General features: G+C 50.3%; 1 protein-coding gene across 1 annotated transcript in view; it reads right to left on the bottom strand.

Annotated features, from left to right (window-relative positions):
• Positions 1–15,173, bottom strand: part of ABCC1 (ATP binding cassette subfamily C member 1 (ABCC1 blood group)) — a 131,977-nt gene that overhangs the window by 30,950 nt on the left and 85,854 nt on the right. Inside the window, exons 13-19 of the mRNA XM_068525219.1 lie at positions 14,385–14,531; positions 12,712–12,799; positions 9,948–10,023; positions 7,597–7,723; positions 4,555–4,731; positions 2,483–2,650; positions 242–425 (exon numbers count right to left, since the gene is read on the bottom strand). Of these exons, the coding sequence (XP_068381320.1) occupies positions 242–425; positions 2,483–2,650; positions 4,555–4,731; positions 7,597–7,723; positions 9,948–10,023; positions 12,712–12,799; positions 14,385–14,531 (967 nt within the window). The remainder of the gene's footprint in view (positions 1–241; positions 426–2,482; positions 2,651–4,554; positions 4,732–7,596; positions 7,724–9,947; positions 10,024–12,711; positions 12,800–14,384; positions 14,532–15,173) is intronic.

Genomic DNA, 15,173 nt, shown 5'->3' with positions numbered 1-15,173 from the left:
CACAGAGCCTCATCGCAGAAGAGAGTGGGGACTTGCGTCCAGCTCTGCTGACCCGGCTGTAAAGCACTGGGGCCCCCTCTCACTTCAGCCCTGAAAGTCCTTCCAGATGGTTCCTGAGGGGGCCTGGCCCAACTCCCCATCTGATGCCCTGATGAGCTGCCAGGGCGGCTGGTGGGAACCTCCAGGGGACAACTGGGGCTGGACAAGGCACCACCCGCGCCGGAGCCCCGCGCAGCCCTACCGTCGTCGGGCTCCCCCTGCTCCTGCTCGGCGCTGGCGTACGTGCGCAGGAACTCGGCAAAGGCCCCGTCCCGGGCCAGCAGCTCCTGGTAGGAGCCCATCTCGGAGATCTTGCCACCACTCATGACAATGATGACATCCACCTGGGGCAGGTAGCTGATGCCGTGCGTGACCAGGATCCGCGTCTGCGGGCAGAGACACGGCCACATCAGCGCATGCGCGTGCGAGGGACACTCCCCGCCTCCCTCCGCCCACCTGGACACAGATCTCAACTCTGAGGTTGGACACACGCCTGGGATGCAAGCGTGCAGAAGCATTCCAATCCGCACGTGCTTTCATTCAACACGCATGTGCTGGGAGCTGGGGTCGGGGGGGGGCAGCAGGGAGGGAAACAAAGATTCCTGCCCCAGATTCCAGGGTCGGGGGAGAAATGACCGACGTAAGTAAAACACTGTGTGCTGGACGGTGAGCACACATTAGCAAAGGGGAAGGGATACCGAAATGGTGAGGGGCGGTGCAATTTTAACAAGGGTTATGGGGGAGGTTACTTTTGAACAAAGATCTGGAGGAGAGGGGAAGGAGGGAACCATGCATGTGTAGATGAATAAAAGAATGACACTGCTGCAAAAAATGTGCAGGCAGTAGCTGAATTTTTTTCAAGTTTCTCCCTCCGGGAAAAGAGTACAGAGTTTTGTACATGTGTATACATTTTATCTGACTATCTCAAAGTTTGGGAGGATGTTCATCAAACTGTTTACACAAGTTGGCAAACTTTTTCTTAAATGGTCAAATGGTAAATATTTTCAGCTTTATGGGCCCTCTGGTCGCTGCCAGGTCTGAAGGCAGCCATACACAAGACATAAACAGATGGGCTGGCTGTGATCCAATAACGCTTTATTTATGGAAGCTGATATGTAAGTTTAATGCAATTTTCCTGTCACAAAATATTTTTCTTCAGGTTTTCTCCAAGCAGTTAAAAACGTAAAGACCATTCTTAGCTGGTGGGCTGCCCAAGCAACAGGCAGCAGGCCAGATTTGCTGGCCCCTGCTTTCCACAGAGGAGCTAGGGCTGCAGGATGAGGGAGAATCATTTTTTTAACTTTACATATACTTTCATACTCTCTGGTTTTGCTACTATGGACATATGTTACTTTGACAACAGCAAAAACAATTTTTTTTTTTTTAAATCTCATGTTATTTATTTATTTATTTATTTTTAATTTTATTTATTTATTTATGGCTGTGTTGGGTCTTCCTTTGTGTGTGAGGGCTTCCTCTAGTTGCGGCAAGCGGGGGCCACTCTTCATCGCGGTGCGCGGGCCTCTCACTATCAGCGGCCTCTCTTGTTGCGGAGCACAGGCTCCAGACGCGCAGGCTCAGTAGTTGTGGCTCACGGGCCTAGTTGCTCCGCGGCATGTGGGAATCTTCCCAGACCAGGGCTCGAACCCGTGTCCCCTGCATTGGCAGGCAGATTCTCAACCACTGCGCCACCAGGGAAGCCCCGATTTTTTTAATATTTAAAAATTATACAGAATTTTTGTGGTGTGCATGGGAATGCTTACAACACGTTAAGTGGCATGAGGTTTACGATATGTAGGCATGATGTGATAATCCTATTAAAAAGCTTATATACACAGCAAAAAGACTGGAAAGAAATACAAAAATCTCTAAGTGGGGGGATTATGCATATCTGCTTTTGTTTTTCTCCTTCGTGGTTTTCTGAATTTGCTACATTTTTCCCATGGGCATGTCTTACTTTTTTAATGGGGGAGGGGGAGGAAGAGCCAGTTAACCTCCCGCCCCTATAATTCCCCTAAACAAATAAATTAAAAAATAAAAGAGGAAAGGAACTGTTTCCTGTCACATTAAGGTGTGGTGGCAGTTTTCCTGCTCAAACCTCTGTCCCTTAGCCCATGGCCACCTCAGCAGGGAAGGGAAAGCAGCCCCCCTGCTGACAGGGGATCTTGGGGTGGGATTTCCCTCTGCGAAGCCACCCCCCGTTATTTAATCAGGAAGAGAGTCTTCTTTTGGCCAAGTGGAGGCAATGACTTCCAGTCAGTGCCGAGGACATCCGCCTATAAAGACAAGAGCAAGAAGGCTGTCCCGGGAAGGCTGCCAAGGGAAGGATTAGAAACATGTTCTCGAGTCCAGTTAAGTTAAGGAATCCCAAAGGGGACACACTGCGACTTGACCAAAGAGCGACGGCCAGACCCAGACCCCGAGCCACCCGTGCAGCAGGTACCTTATTCTTCAGCATCCCCTTGGGGCCAACCACGTTTTCAAATATGTGCTTCCCCACGTGGGCATCCACTGCCGAGAGGGGATCGTCGAAGAGGTAGACGTCGGAGTTGCAATACACGGCCCGGGCCAGGCTCACGCGTTGCTTCTGGCCGCCAGACAGGTTCACGCCCTGGGGAGAGACAAGTTAGAAGGGTGGGCCTCCTGGGAAGCAGAGACAGACAGAGGGGGCCACCTGCTCAGGATGCAGGAGACGGCGGCCAGAGGCCCTTCAGGGCTGCACCCGCCACCCGCGGATGGAGCAGGCGGCAAAGGCGTGAGATCACGCCTGCACCGACGTGGGTTCAAGTCCCGGCAGGGGGTTCGGCCTCAACTGTAAAACAGGCAAAGAGAAAACCTGAGCCTCCGGGCACTGCGGAGCAGGGCACTCGGCACAGTTGGGAAAGGGAGGCTGGTGGCACCAAACAGTGCTAGCTACAGGGAGGGCTCCTGATCTTGGAGTCTGGTTCTTACTCTGGATCACTCACTGGTGAAGCCACACAGTCAAGGCAGGCTGTGCCCTGGGGGTGCTGCAATCCAGCCTGTGTCCCACTCGCCGGCAGGAAGAGCACCATTTTCTAATTTGAACCAGGGTGCACGGCCCACACAGCCCTCCTGCAACAGATAACCCAGCATGACTTCCATATCTGGCTGGAATCAAAGTGGACATGGGCTAACTGCCCAGCCCCTCTCCCAAGAGATGCCCACCCTCTCCATGCTCTGAGGTGGGGTCCTGGCAGCCAGGTTCATTTTGAGGGTCCCTCTGGCCACAGCTTGTTGGCCCAGGGCAGACACCAGACCCAGACTAAGCCAATCACGTCCTCTCCCTCCAGAATTTGGTACTGGGACCTAAACAGCGAAAGTGAGGAGTCTCCAAGTGGCAGAAACAGACACTTGTGAAAAAAAAGGGACAAAGCTGCGCAGAAAAGCAGAGACAAAAGACAGAGGAGTAACCAGGTTGCCTGTCCCAGGTTGCCTGTGAGCCCCACCACATTCCAGCCCTTGGATTCCAGGAGATGCATTTGTATCCTTAAACTCAGTTCTCACTGAGTTATTTTCTGTTTATACTACCAATAACTCAGGCTCCTTTTCTACTTGAAAACCCAGAAAACCCTAGTAATTTGTTTCTTCTTTCCAAGGAGCTGCAGATTTCCCTCAAATAAAAGAAATCATTCACCAACTAGGAAAGCTGGTGGAGCCACTGGCTTGTAACTAAAAGCAAAGATGGGAAAGCTCTTCAGTGCAGCTGTAGAACATTCACACTCCCCGAGCGCACACACGTAACCACTAGGGGGCACTCGAGTGAGCCAGCCAGGCAGAGGGGAAAGCACATGCAAAGGCCCTGAGGTGGGAAGGGGCTCAGGCAAGTCTTCTGGCCTCCTTTTCCTCAACCATTACATAGGGTTAACAGTAAATCCCATCTCATGGCTTGCTGTAAGGACAAAATACGTATAAAATGTTTAGCACAGTGCCTGGCTCATAGTAATTACTCAGTAAGTGTTAGCTATTGTATTATTTTTACCATTATCACTGTTTTGAAAGGAACTGTGGACATTTGAATCATTGACACCCCTCTTCTCTGTATAGTGCCCTTGGTCATGTGACAAAGTCACATGACTGCAAAGGTAGAGTGCACTTCCTGGTCCCTTGTCTTTGGGCTCAACCAAGTGATTTGCTTTGTGGGTAGAAAGGACAGTGTGCTTTAAGGGACATCACATTTTTTTTGTTGTTCTCTCGGGCTTCTGCTGCCACCATTAGAAGAGCTTCCCCCTGTGGAGCTGCTGCCCCCTCACCTAGGCCCTAGCAAGAAGCCACGTGGGGCAGACCTGAGCCAACCCACAGCCTGGAGCCAGGATCAGCTGGCCGGCAACATGGAGCAGAGCCACCCAGCTGAGCCCAGCCTGGGTCACCAGTCACAGTCGACTCACCCATAAGTATGAGAGTAAGTGTTTAACATCATAAGCCATTCAGATTTTGTAGTTGTTTGTTACACAGCAATAGCTGACTGATACAGGGGCCATGCTGAAGCCTACTGACCTTCTCACCAATCTCTGTCCGGTCCCCACTGGGCAGGATTTCCAGGTCTGGGAGGAGGGCACAGGCTTCTATCACAGCCTTATAATACCGTTCCTGTAGCTGGCGTCCAAAAAGGATGTTTTCTCGGAGAGAAACATTCTGAATCCAGGCCTGCTGGGGGACGTAGGCCACTGAACCCTAGGAGGAAAGCGGAGAAGGCAGCAAGACAGACAGACTTGGTGAACAAGACAGCAGCCGGCCTACCCACCCACCAGGAGGGCCCTGCTTCACAAGACATTTTCATCACATCTATGGTTTTAACAAGAGGGAAGCTGAGTCCCAAAGGACTACAGTCACCAGGGCTGGGATCAGAGCCCATGCTAGGTCAATCACTGGCCCCAACATTAGGAGTTCGAGAGCTGAAATCCTCGTTGATGAGATTACACTTACATGTTTAGTAACTATTCACTGAATGCCTACAGCAGCGAACAAAACACTTAGCTCCACTATATTGTACACCTGTAACTTATAAAATATTGTACATCAACTATACTTCAATTTTAAAAATTGAAAAAGAAATTAAAAATAAAATAAATTTTAAAATAAACAACAACAAAAACCTCCTAACTCCCAAGAATGGGAAGTACCTGAATGATTAAAAAAAAAAAAAAATGGTTTGATTATTGTTGTGGTAAATGCTAAGAGAGAAAAACATGAGACTTTTAAAAAGTCCTTTAAAAAGGGAGACTTAACCTATAATGGAAAAGAATCTGAAAAAGAGTATATATATATACACATACAGCTGAATCACTTTGCTGTACCACCAGAAACTAACACAACATTGTAAATCAACTGTACATCAATAAAAAAAAATACTTTTTTTTTTTAAAAAGGGAGACTTAGGGACTTCCCTGGTGGCACAGTGGTTAAGAATCCATCTGCCAAAGCAGGGGACACAGGTAAGAGCCCTGGTCCGGGAAGATCCCACATGCCGCAGAGCAACTAAGCCCATGCACCACAACTACTGAGCCCACGCGCTGCAACTACTGAAGCCCACGCACTCTAGGGCCCGTGCTCCGCAACAAGAGAAGCCACCACAGTGAGAAGCCCGTGCACCGCAATGAAGAGTAGCCCCCGCTCGCTGCAACTAGAGAAAGCCTACACGAAGCAAAGAAGACCCAACGCAGCCAAAAATAAATTAAAAAAATTTTTTAAATAAAATAAAATAAAAAGGGAGACTTAGTTTGGGACATCAGGGAAGGAGTCCTTGAGGAAATTTCCTTGATGAAATTTAACCAAGGATGTCTGTATAAAAACTGTCCATTTCTAAAGCTGTTGTCTTTATTTCCACATAATGTAAGGTGTCAAGAGTGGCATGAGAATAAAGGTTAGGGGGAGGGCATTTGTTTCACTTATTTTAGTAATTGAAAAAAAATTTTAAACAAGCACTGACAGGTGAAAATAATTTGGTCTGATAAAGAGAAGAGGGAAGAGCATTTCAGTCAGAGGAACAGCTCGTGCAAAGGTCTGGAGATGAGAGGAACTCGGCAAGTTCAAGGAACAAGAAGCCTGGTGTGACGGGAACATGCTTGAGGGGAAGACAGACAGGAACGAGCTGGGAGGCAGGGGAAGGCAGGGGGGCTGGTGGTCCTAGTGAGGAGTATGGGCTTCACTGGAAAGGCAAAGGGGAGCCATCAAAGATTCTTCAATAAAGGGATTCTAGGAGGACAAGGTTGGGAATGGAACCCAGGTAACCCAACTCTTCTCCTTCATTCTCAGATAAATAACCAAATTGCTGACTCCAATCTCCTAACTTAAAGGGGCCAAACTGTCACAAAGCCTCACTGTACAACCCACAGATAATTCAGACACAGTATGCACAAGCCCTACCAACTAAAATATTTAGAAAAAAATAAACGTTTTAGACACATTTCTAACACTCCCCTTACCAAGGCAAAATAACCAGTCACAAATAAATCTATAACCTTATCAAACCAAATACTCAAGCACCCTCACTTTTTAGATCCATCATATCATTGTATTTAAGGCATTTTTACTTTAAAACAGTGGTTCTCTCCTGGGGGCAATTTTGCCCCCCAGGGGACATCTGACAACGTCTAGAGACACTTTTGGCTGTCACAACTTGGGGCTGCCACTGGCATCTAGTGGGTAGTGGTCAGGGATGCTGCTAAATATCCCGCAATGCACATGACAGCCTCCACAGCAGAGATTACCTGGCCTGACACATCAATAGGGCCGCAGCTGTGGAAACCCGGGGTTAGTGAAACAGAACGCAATGTGGATCCCACCGTGATTTGGAATTTTCTTGCATTAACCTAGTTCACATTGCCCATTAATCTTACTTTATAATGTATATTTGAAAGTAATGACAGGTCATTTCTTAAAACAACGGCTAAATGTCATTAGTCCGGACCCAACTATTGTAATATACGCTTTCTCTAAGGCACGCTAGGCTCAAGGGCATCATATAATCAGCAAAGGATTTTGCTCTGAAATGAAAACAATGGCACAAACCAGCATCCCCAAAAGCAGATTCCAGGAGACAGTAATTTTAGGGATTTAAGGAGTTGGTACACAGACAACAAAAAGATGCAGGCAAATGTGTCTGGGACACGCTGGATTAACCAAAGTTAAATAGGTTTTTTTCTCCCTGCAGGACTTCTCAGAGCCTTTACTTTATTAATGTTTCTTATGAGTCTCCAAGAGGGAGGGAATCAGAATATGCAGTATTTCCCAAGCTTGTCTGAGCCCAGGACTCTTTATTCCCCAAATATCCTGCAAGATGAGTTTGAGTTTGCTGCAGACCACGCTCCAGGAAATGCTTATCGAGTGCCCACTACATGCCGGGCACTATTCTAGGTGCTGAGACACAGCAGGAAATAAATGACACCACAATCTTGCCTCCTAGAATGGCACAGAGAAGAGGAGAAAGAATGAAGCTGTTCCCACTTGATTAACAAGGTCGTCATAAAAGAGAACACAATGTTGCCCTTGGCCTTCCCCTTGGCCATTAGTTACCCCACCCCCACCCAGGCCTCCTACCTTGATAGCCACGTGTCCCTCCACCTTGTCCATCTCAGCCAAGAGCGCTGAGAGCAGAGACGACTTCCCGCAGCCCACCTGGCCCACCACGGCCACCAGGGAACCTTCCGGAATGGAGAAAGTGATGCTGAAACGACACGACATGCCCTGGGGCTCAGCTGGGGGTGCTCGGCCTGCCCAAGCTGGATGGACCCCAAGTGGAGAGAGCGACAGAAGGCAGGGCTGTCGCGAGCCTTCGAGGTCTGGAAACCCCTCCCGCCGCGTCTACGACGAGCTTAGCTCAGGGAACTGTCTCAGAGGCCTCTGCACCTGAGGCCCATGACAGGTGCCGGGATGCACCTGCATCTTAGAAAAGATCCCGCGGGACAGCCCCGAGGGGGCTGAGCCACAATAAGGGGGCCGAGCAGAGGGGATCAGCTTTGCCTGGGGGCGTGATGCAGGTGCCCAAGGGAGAGGACATCCCAAAACCAACTCTGGAGGAAGAGTGAGTGTGCCCCAGACCCAGGGAACAGCCTGAGGAAAGGCCCATGGGTGTGAAATCACAGGCGTGATCAGGGGTGGACACGTCGATGACACAAGATGAGGCAGAGGAAGTAAGGCCAGTCCTGAAGAGGTGGGTGGGTGGCGGCCAGACCCAAGAGGGCCTCAAAGGACACGCTTCCCAGCTGGGAGCCATGCAGGGGGTGAATCTGAGTTTCAGAAACATGTCTCTAGAGAAATCGCCCTATGGCAGATAACAGTAATCGAAGTACAGTAAAACGGGCTCAGCACTGCCAGAAAGACTGGCCCCTCCAACGCGGACAGCAAAGTCGGAGCTGGGATTGCACCCGCCCGGGGAAGAGCGGGTACGTCCAGGGCCTCCTTGGGTTCACCTACATCGGCTGCCTTCCAGCCACTGCTATTATGATTTCAACATATTGGTGGAAAGGCTGATGGATTTTGCTGCCATTGTTTAATTCTCGTGTACCTGTTGCGTGGTCACACTGATTGTTCTTTTGTTCTGTGCCGGGAGGGGAATGGATTAAGGGGCCAGAACAGAACAGGAAGCCCAGTGAGGCAGCTCCTGTGATCGTCCAGGTGAGACAGGAATATTTTATAGGCTGAGGAGAAAAAAGGTTTGGATGGAGAAATTTGCAGGGGATTCAAGGGGTGAGGAAGGGTGACTGGAACAAGAAGGTAAGGTCTTTGAGACTGGAAGGATGGAGGCAGGGATGGGGGCACAGTTGTGAAGCAGAACTAGAGAGAAAAGCTAAAATTGAAGCAGACAGAAGTTAAGTTAGACATAAGAAAGAACTTCCTAAACAAGCAGTCCCATCAAGGGAGGTGTTAACACAGATTCTTTTCTCTGGAGAGTTTGACCCCTGCCCCCTCCCCCACGTTCCCAGATAAAAACAGCAGTAATTTGGCTACCCAGTTAAGGGAGCAATTATTTAGGGGCATGGAGGATAAACCTGGCCCCTAAAAAAGTCCCATCTGGCCCTGTGTTTGGGGGACTCTTTAAGGAGGCTTAAAGGAGCCCCTGGGCAAGGCCTCCAGTCAGAAAGAAATCAGAGGCAATTGACAAGTTGCCCAGGGAATCAGGTCAATTCCCTGGATGTTGTGATTTGGAAAAATAAGGACTGGGGTGGGCAGGGTCCCAGATGTGGAAATGGTGTGAGAGAGGGTGAGCCAGGCAGCTGGGGGACCTTGGAGAGGATGGAGAACAATCCATGCTGATAGCAAACGTGAGTGGACAAGAATTCTCTTCAGCTGACCCAAGCCTTCCTGCCACCAGTGGTGGCATCACAGCCTCAGACCCAGCCTGGCCAATCGGTGCACTCAGTCTCTTCTGGCCCAGTGACCGGCTCAGGGAGGGGCACATAACCCAACTTGGGCCAATAAGAGGCAAGTGGGTCTCCTGATGAGGTAGGAGGGACACTTAGAGTCAACGGGGGCCATCTGGATCGTGAGGGGAGAGGACGTCTGAAAAGGAAGCAGCACAGATGGAAGGGGAACAAAGACAAGATGGAGAGAGTCCTGATGGCATTGTCTGAGCCCCTGGATCAGTGTCCCTGAAAGGGAACCTTCTCAGTTACGTGAACCAGAAATTTCCCTTTGTTGCCTAAACCTATCTGCTATCTGTACAGGGTTTCTGTCACCTACAGTCTGAGGGAACTCTCTGAGCCAGGCACACTCTCAGCTGCTTCTCCCTGAAGCCCAAGCAGGTGTGACTGGATCTATCTGACAGACGAGCCAAACTGAGGCTCAGAAAGGCAGTGACCTATTCACGGTAACAGAGCTAGAGCGTGGCTGGAATTCAAACTTGTGTTTGCCCAGCCAGAGCCCCGTGGCTTTCTCCACGTCCCACTTACCCATGCAGCGTGGGAGGGTCGCTCCTGGCCCAAGTGAACGTGGCATTCTTCACGGTGATGCTGTTTGTGGCCCCAGCTGGAAAGCACCAGAGACAGTATGTCAGGCGTAGATGAAGCCACGGCCTGAGCGTGAACAGCAGGCGCTTACTTCTTGTTTTTTTTCCTAATCAAGTGGTTCAACTCCAGCTGCTAGCCACTCACGCTAGGCATTATCTGGTTACATCAGTCACCGTTTCTAAAGAACTTCAACCAGCAGCTCTGGAGGCGGCCTCAGACCCAGAGAGCAGCAGGAAACCGCGAGAGGGCTCTGCCTCTGAAAGATAGGAGGCTGCACCATCTGGAAAGGTCGGGGGACCCCTGGGGGCCTCCCTCACTCAGTCTTGGGAGGTTCCGGCTGGGTGGGTCGAAAAGAAGCCAAGGTCACGGGGCACAAGCAGTGCCCTCACGCAGACGCCTGCCCATCAGCTTGGGCTGGCCCAGGGCCCTCACTACACCTCTGGGGCCCCTCCTTTATGTTCAAAGCGGGGTCCTTTGCCCTGAAACTCCTGGACTCCAGGGCAGCCTCCTAACTCACCTCCCTGCATCCCCTCTCCCCCGCTCCCTCCAGCCACCCTGCTCACATCACAGCAAGCCAGTCTTCCTAAAACACAGGTCACTGTAAACTGCAAACTCAGGGATGGAACAGGAAGTCGGGAATCGTGGTAGAAGAGGGGAGGGTGCTTAAGACGAAGCCTGCGTTACATGGACCCTCTGTGATTCTAGCACCTCTGCCTTCATCTACTTTCGCTCCCCTTATTTTCTTTTTACTCCATGCCCCTCACTTACAAAAACAACTTTTGACTCAATTATGAGCCAACTTAAAACCATCTAGAGAGAAGATGGGGGTGTTTTTAAGTTGTCAAATGAAGAAATAAATTCCCCCACCCATCACCCCCCTGTGGAGAGAGGAAGTTACTGGTTAACCTAACTTAACCTCCCCCTCCCCCATCACCCCCCTGAAACAGAGAACAAGGAGGAAGCTGGAAGGTGCTATTTAAGGAATTTAAGAAAAGCCACTTGAGTCGGTCAAGCTAGAGGCTGCAAGACGAGGCCCGGAGCTGCCAAGGGGGCCCCACCTGGCACCCAGAGAGTGTGGGTAAACATAAAGTCTAACCGCCCGGGAGACTGCCGTCAGGGCAGGAAGTGGGGCTGAGGCCTGGGCTGAGGCCCAGGGGTTTTCCAGTGTGACTCCTGTAGTGAGCTGTGAACAACTTCAAGAGCTCGAAACCTCCTAGGATGCCCCAAATTTCAGCCCTGTGTATGCAGGGAAATTTGACCCTGGTAGACGGCATCATTCCGCATCGTGCGTGCATGTGTGTGTGTTCACATCTGTGTATGTGTGTGTGTGTGTGTGTGTGAGAAGGGGGGAGTGACTCGGTCCTCACACAGCAGAAACTGGACGACCACGGGCCGGGGACATCGGGGAGGGAGATTCCAGCGAGCAGTAGTTCTCAACTCGGGGTGACTTTGACCCCTGAGGGACACGATGTCTGGGGACATTTTTAGTTGCCAAAACTGGGGTGGGTGCTACTGGCATCTAGTGGGTAGAGGCCAGGGGTGCTGCTCAACATCCTATAATGCATAGGACGCCCCCGCAGCAAAGTGATCTTGCCCCCGATGTCGGTGGTACTGAGGCTGAGGAACCCAGCCCCCAGGCCGACCGCCTCTCACACATACTGGTGAAGGGACGACCACCATGATCTTCGTTTGGCGGGCACTGTGCTGGGTGTTTTCACGTCACTGAGGACATCTGAATGCCTGCTAGGTGCCAGACACCGCTCACACGTTATTACCAATATATACACACATTCACTCTTCTGACCGTATCTACTGGGCTCGGGAGCCAGACTGTGTGGGTTCAAATCCCCGTGCTGCCACTTCCTAGCTGGAGAACCACAGGCTAGTTACTTAACTTCTTCTCTGTGCCTCACTTTCCTCGTCTGTAAAATGGGATTGATAATGGGATCAACCTCACAGGGCTGTGATGAGGAGAACCTTATGCAAAACAGAGAGTCCTTAGAACAATGACTGACACATAGTAGGTGCTCAATAAATCTCAGTGCGGAGATGCTGTACAGTGGGTGAGAGCACAGATTCTGCTGACGGGCCACAGGTGTGAATCCTGACTCTACTTCTTATTGGCCATGAGAGTTACCCAGGTGAGTCTCCTCATCTGTAGGTGGGGGCCCCTCTCCTTGAGCTGCAGTGAGCAACGGACGGGTGAGTATGGTGACGTCCTTAGGACGGGACGCGCGTGGCGGGAGTGTCATTTCAGCAAAGGTGGTCACTACCATTAGTGCTATTAATATTTATTATTAAGTGCCTGGAAATCCCTGCTCAGGGGGGTTGACTGGGAAAGGATAAATTAATAAGCTACAAAATAAACAAACCTACCAATAAAAATCCATGTAACACCCAGCCAAAGAAAGGCACCTTCATTTCCATTGCCCAGGTGGGGAAAGTGAGGCTCAGAGCACTGAAGTGACCTGCCCGAGGCTGCACAGCTAGTGGGGGTAGGGGGTTGGTCAATCTCCAACATCCTTGATTTGCCCGTCCATCTGCCCAGTATGGAATCAAAGCCCGGGCCCTGGAACCCGGCCCTCAGGGGTGGACCTCGCCCAGGGAGCCTGCCTCTCAGCAAGAAAGCAAGATAACAGAAGTGCAAGTTCACCCTCCTGGGAAGACTAGGTAAGACCCCGCGTCCGCCCACTCTCCTAGGACACACCGTCTTTGATGGGCCATCGCTGGATGCTGTCAGGCTCCAGCTCCTCGTGGGAGAGGAAGATCCTGAGGCGCTTGAGGGAGACACTGGCCTACACAGAAAGCAACGACAAGGTGTAGTTATCTTGAAAAACGTTTCTGCAAAACAGACCAAGGCTAACTTACAGTGGTTTCCCCTGGGTGCGGAGGGGCCCACATCCTCCCTTATTTCTGAAGGTTCTGCAGCGCCTACACCTTAGAATAAAAAACCAAAAGCGTTTTGGTTCTTGTTTGCTTTCCTTTAAAAGCCCACAACCGGTATTAAAAAAGACGGCGGGGGACTATCGTAGCTGACAAGGGACCTAAGAAACAACCGAAGGCAATGGCCCCGTTTAAGACAAACTTGCGACTCGGAGATAAACGTGTCCTGGAGATCGAATGCGTGGCACGGTGGTTACGGCCAACAATACTGTATAATAAACTTCAAAGTTGCTAAGAGACTAGAACTTAATGGTTCCCCCCTACAAAAAAAGAAATGATAATCGTGGCACGTGACAGAAGTGTAGCTGACGCTATGGCAATAACGGTACAGCAACATATCCACGGATCCGATCACCACGTTGCACACGTTGAACACAATGTGAATTATGGTCCAACAAACATAAATTTAAAAAAAAGCAAAGGTCCTGATTCAAACAGCCCAATGGTAAGGACATTTCTGAGATAACCCAAAAAATTTTAATATGAACTGGGTATTAAGAGATTACTGTTAATTTTGTTAGGTATGATAATGGTGTTATACTTATGTAAGAAGAAATTCGTGCTGAAGTATTTATGGGTGAAATGCCAAGAGGTCTGTGATCTGCTTTAAAATTCTTCGGCAAAGAGAGAAAGGACTGAAGGGAAGGAGGAAGACAGAAAAACAATTAGACAAAGTAACTGTGGCAAAATGTTGAATCTGGGTGACAGGCACACAGCATTCTCGTGCTATTCGCTCCACTTCTGTGTATATTTGAAATTGTTCGCAATAAGAAGGGGTTTTACTTGCTTATTTTTTTTTTAAAAACCTTGACCAGGGCTTGTACAACCAAATCTTAATCTTAATTTGTCTATGTGGCTAAGAAAAGGGTTTTCACGGGAAAATGTGCAAGGCTAGGGAGAAGAGTGTGACAAACGCTGTCGGCAGCAAAGTGCAGGAGCTTCAGATGGTGCAAGTGTGACTGAGCGGTTCCCTCTCGTTACAGAACCACCGCAGGGGCTGGGGGGATTACAGGGGGGCCAGCTGGGGTTTTTCAAATGGTGAGCCAAGGCCTGTGAATGGGTTGCAAAACCAATGTAGTGGGTCAAAAGCTGCATTTTTGAAGACACAGAACAGGATAAGGCAGGGCAGGGTGGAACAGACTCGATCAGAATAGCAGAGGATCAAATGTTTCAGAAAGAATCTTGCAGAGCTTAGGACAGCCTAGCTGCAATAACTTGTTTCATACACTCGAGCGTGCGTCGAGAAGTAAAGCGTTATGTCTGTCTTTGGGGCAGGACCAAAAAAGCACGAAGGCCACTAGTCTGGGCCTTGACAAGCCCCCCGGCCACAGTGGGACGGGTTGCGCAGAGGGAGCTGCATCCGGGGAGATTTTCACGGCCTTTTGCTTTGTTTCCCCCAGAGACCCCCTCTCTGAAGTTCCCCAGCCTCGCCTGTACCTGCACGATGCTGCTGATGACCATGGGGAGAATATTCAGGGGGAAGCGAAGGATGTTGAACAAGGCCAAGGACACGAAGGCCTTCTGGGCATCCAGGATGTTGTTCTTGTCAATGGTCACGTAGACGGCAAACGTACACAGGGCCACCTGCAAACAGAGGGCCAAGTCAGAGCCCCAGTCACAGAAGCAGTGACACGCGCCCGGGGAACTTGCTCCAGCCTCCTGGTGTAAGCTGCAGGGGCTGACGACTGGCCTCTGGAGGCAGCAGAAATGCCCGAACAGTGTCTAGCACAGAGCAGGCACTCACTAAACACCCAGAGGACGAACTGGATAAACCAATGACCAGAAGCCAAAAGCCCGGGCCACTCCCACCAACATTCTCCGTGGGACACCGGATGGCATTCTCAGGGTCCCTCAACATCACCAAGCATGATCCCACCTCCGGATCTTTGTTCTTGCAGTTCCCTCTGCCCAAAACGACCTTCCTGTCCGGACGGTGGCGTGGTTACTCCCTCTTCCCGTTCCAAGAGGCTGCCCTACCCAAAACAGCCCTGCTACTACTTCCCTCCATCCTTTTACCCTGGTTTATTTTTCTTCGTAACACCTATCACTACCTTACATTGTAAGATGATAGGTATTTATTGTCTGTCTCCTGCAGTGTGAAATGCAAACTCCACAAAGGCAAGGACTTTTGTACACGGCTGTATCCTCAGGGCCTAGAATGACCCCAGGCACATCGGAGCACCGAGACCTCACGTTAGTCACCTCCTCTCCCCGTACCTCCGACAC

The sequence above is a fragment of the Eschrichtius robustus genome, chromosome 16 (assembly GCF_028021215.1).
Source record: "Eschrichtius robustus isolate mEscRob2 chromosome 16, mEscRob2.pri, whole genome shotgun sequence".
Taxonomy (NCBI): Eukaryota; Metazoa; Chordata; class Mammalia; order Artiodactyla; family Eschrichtiidae; genus Eschrichtius; species Eschrichtius robustus.
Note: the sequence above shows the minus strand (reverse complement) of the source record. Positions and strands in the feature narration are given on the sequence as shown.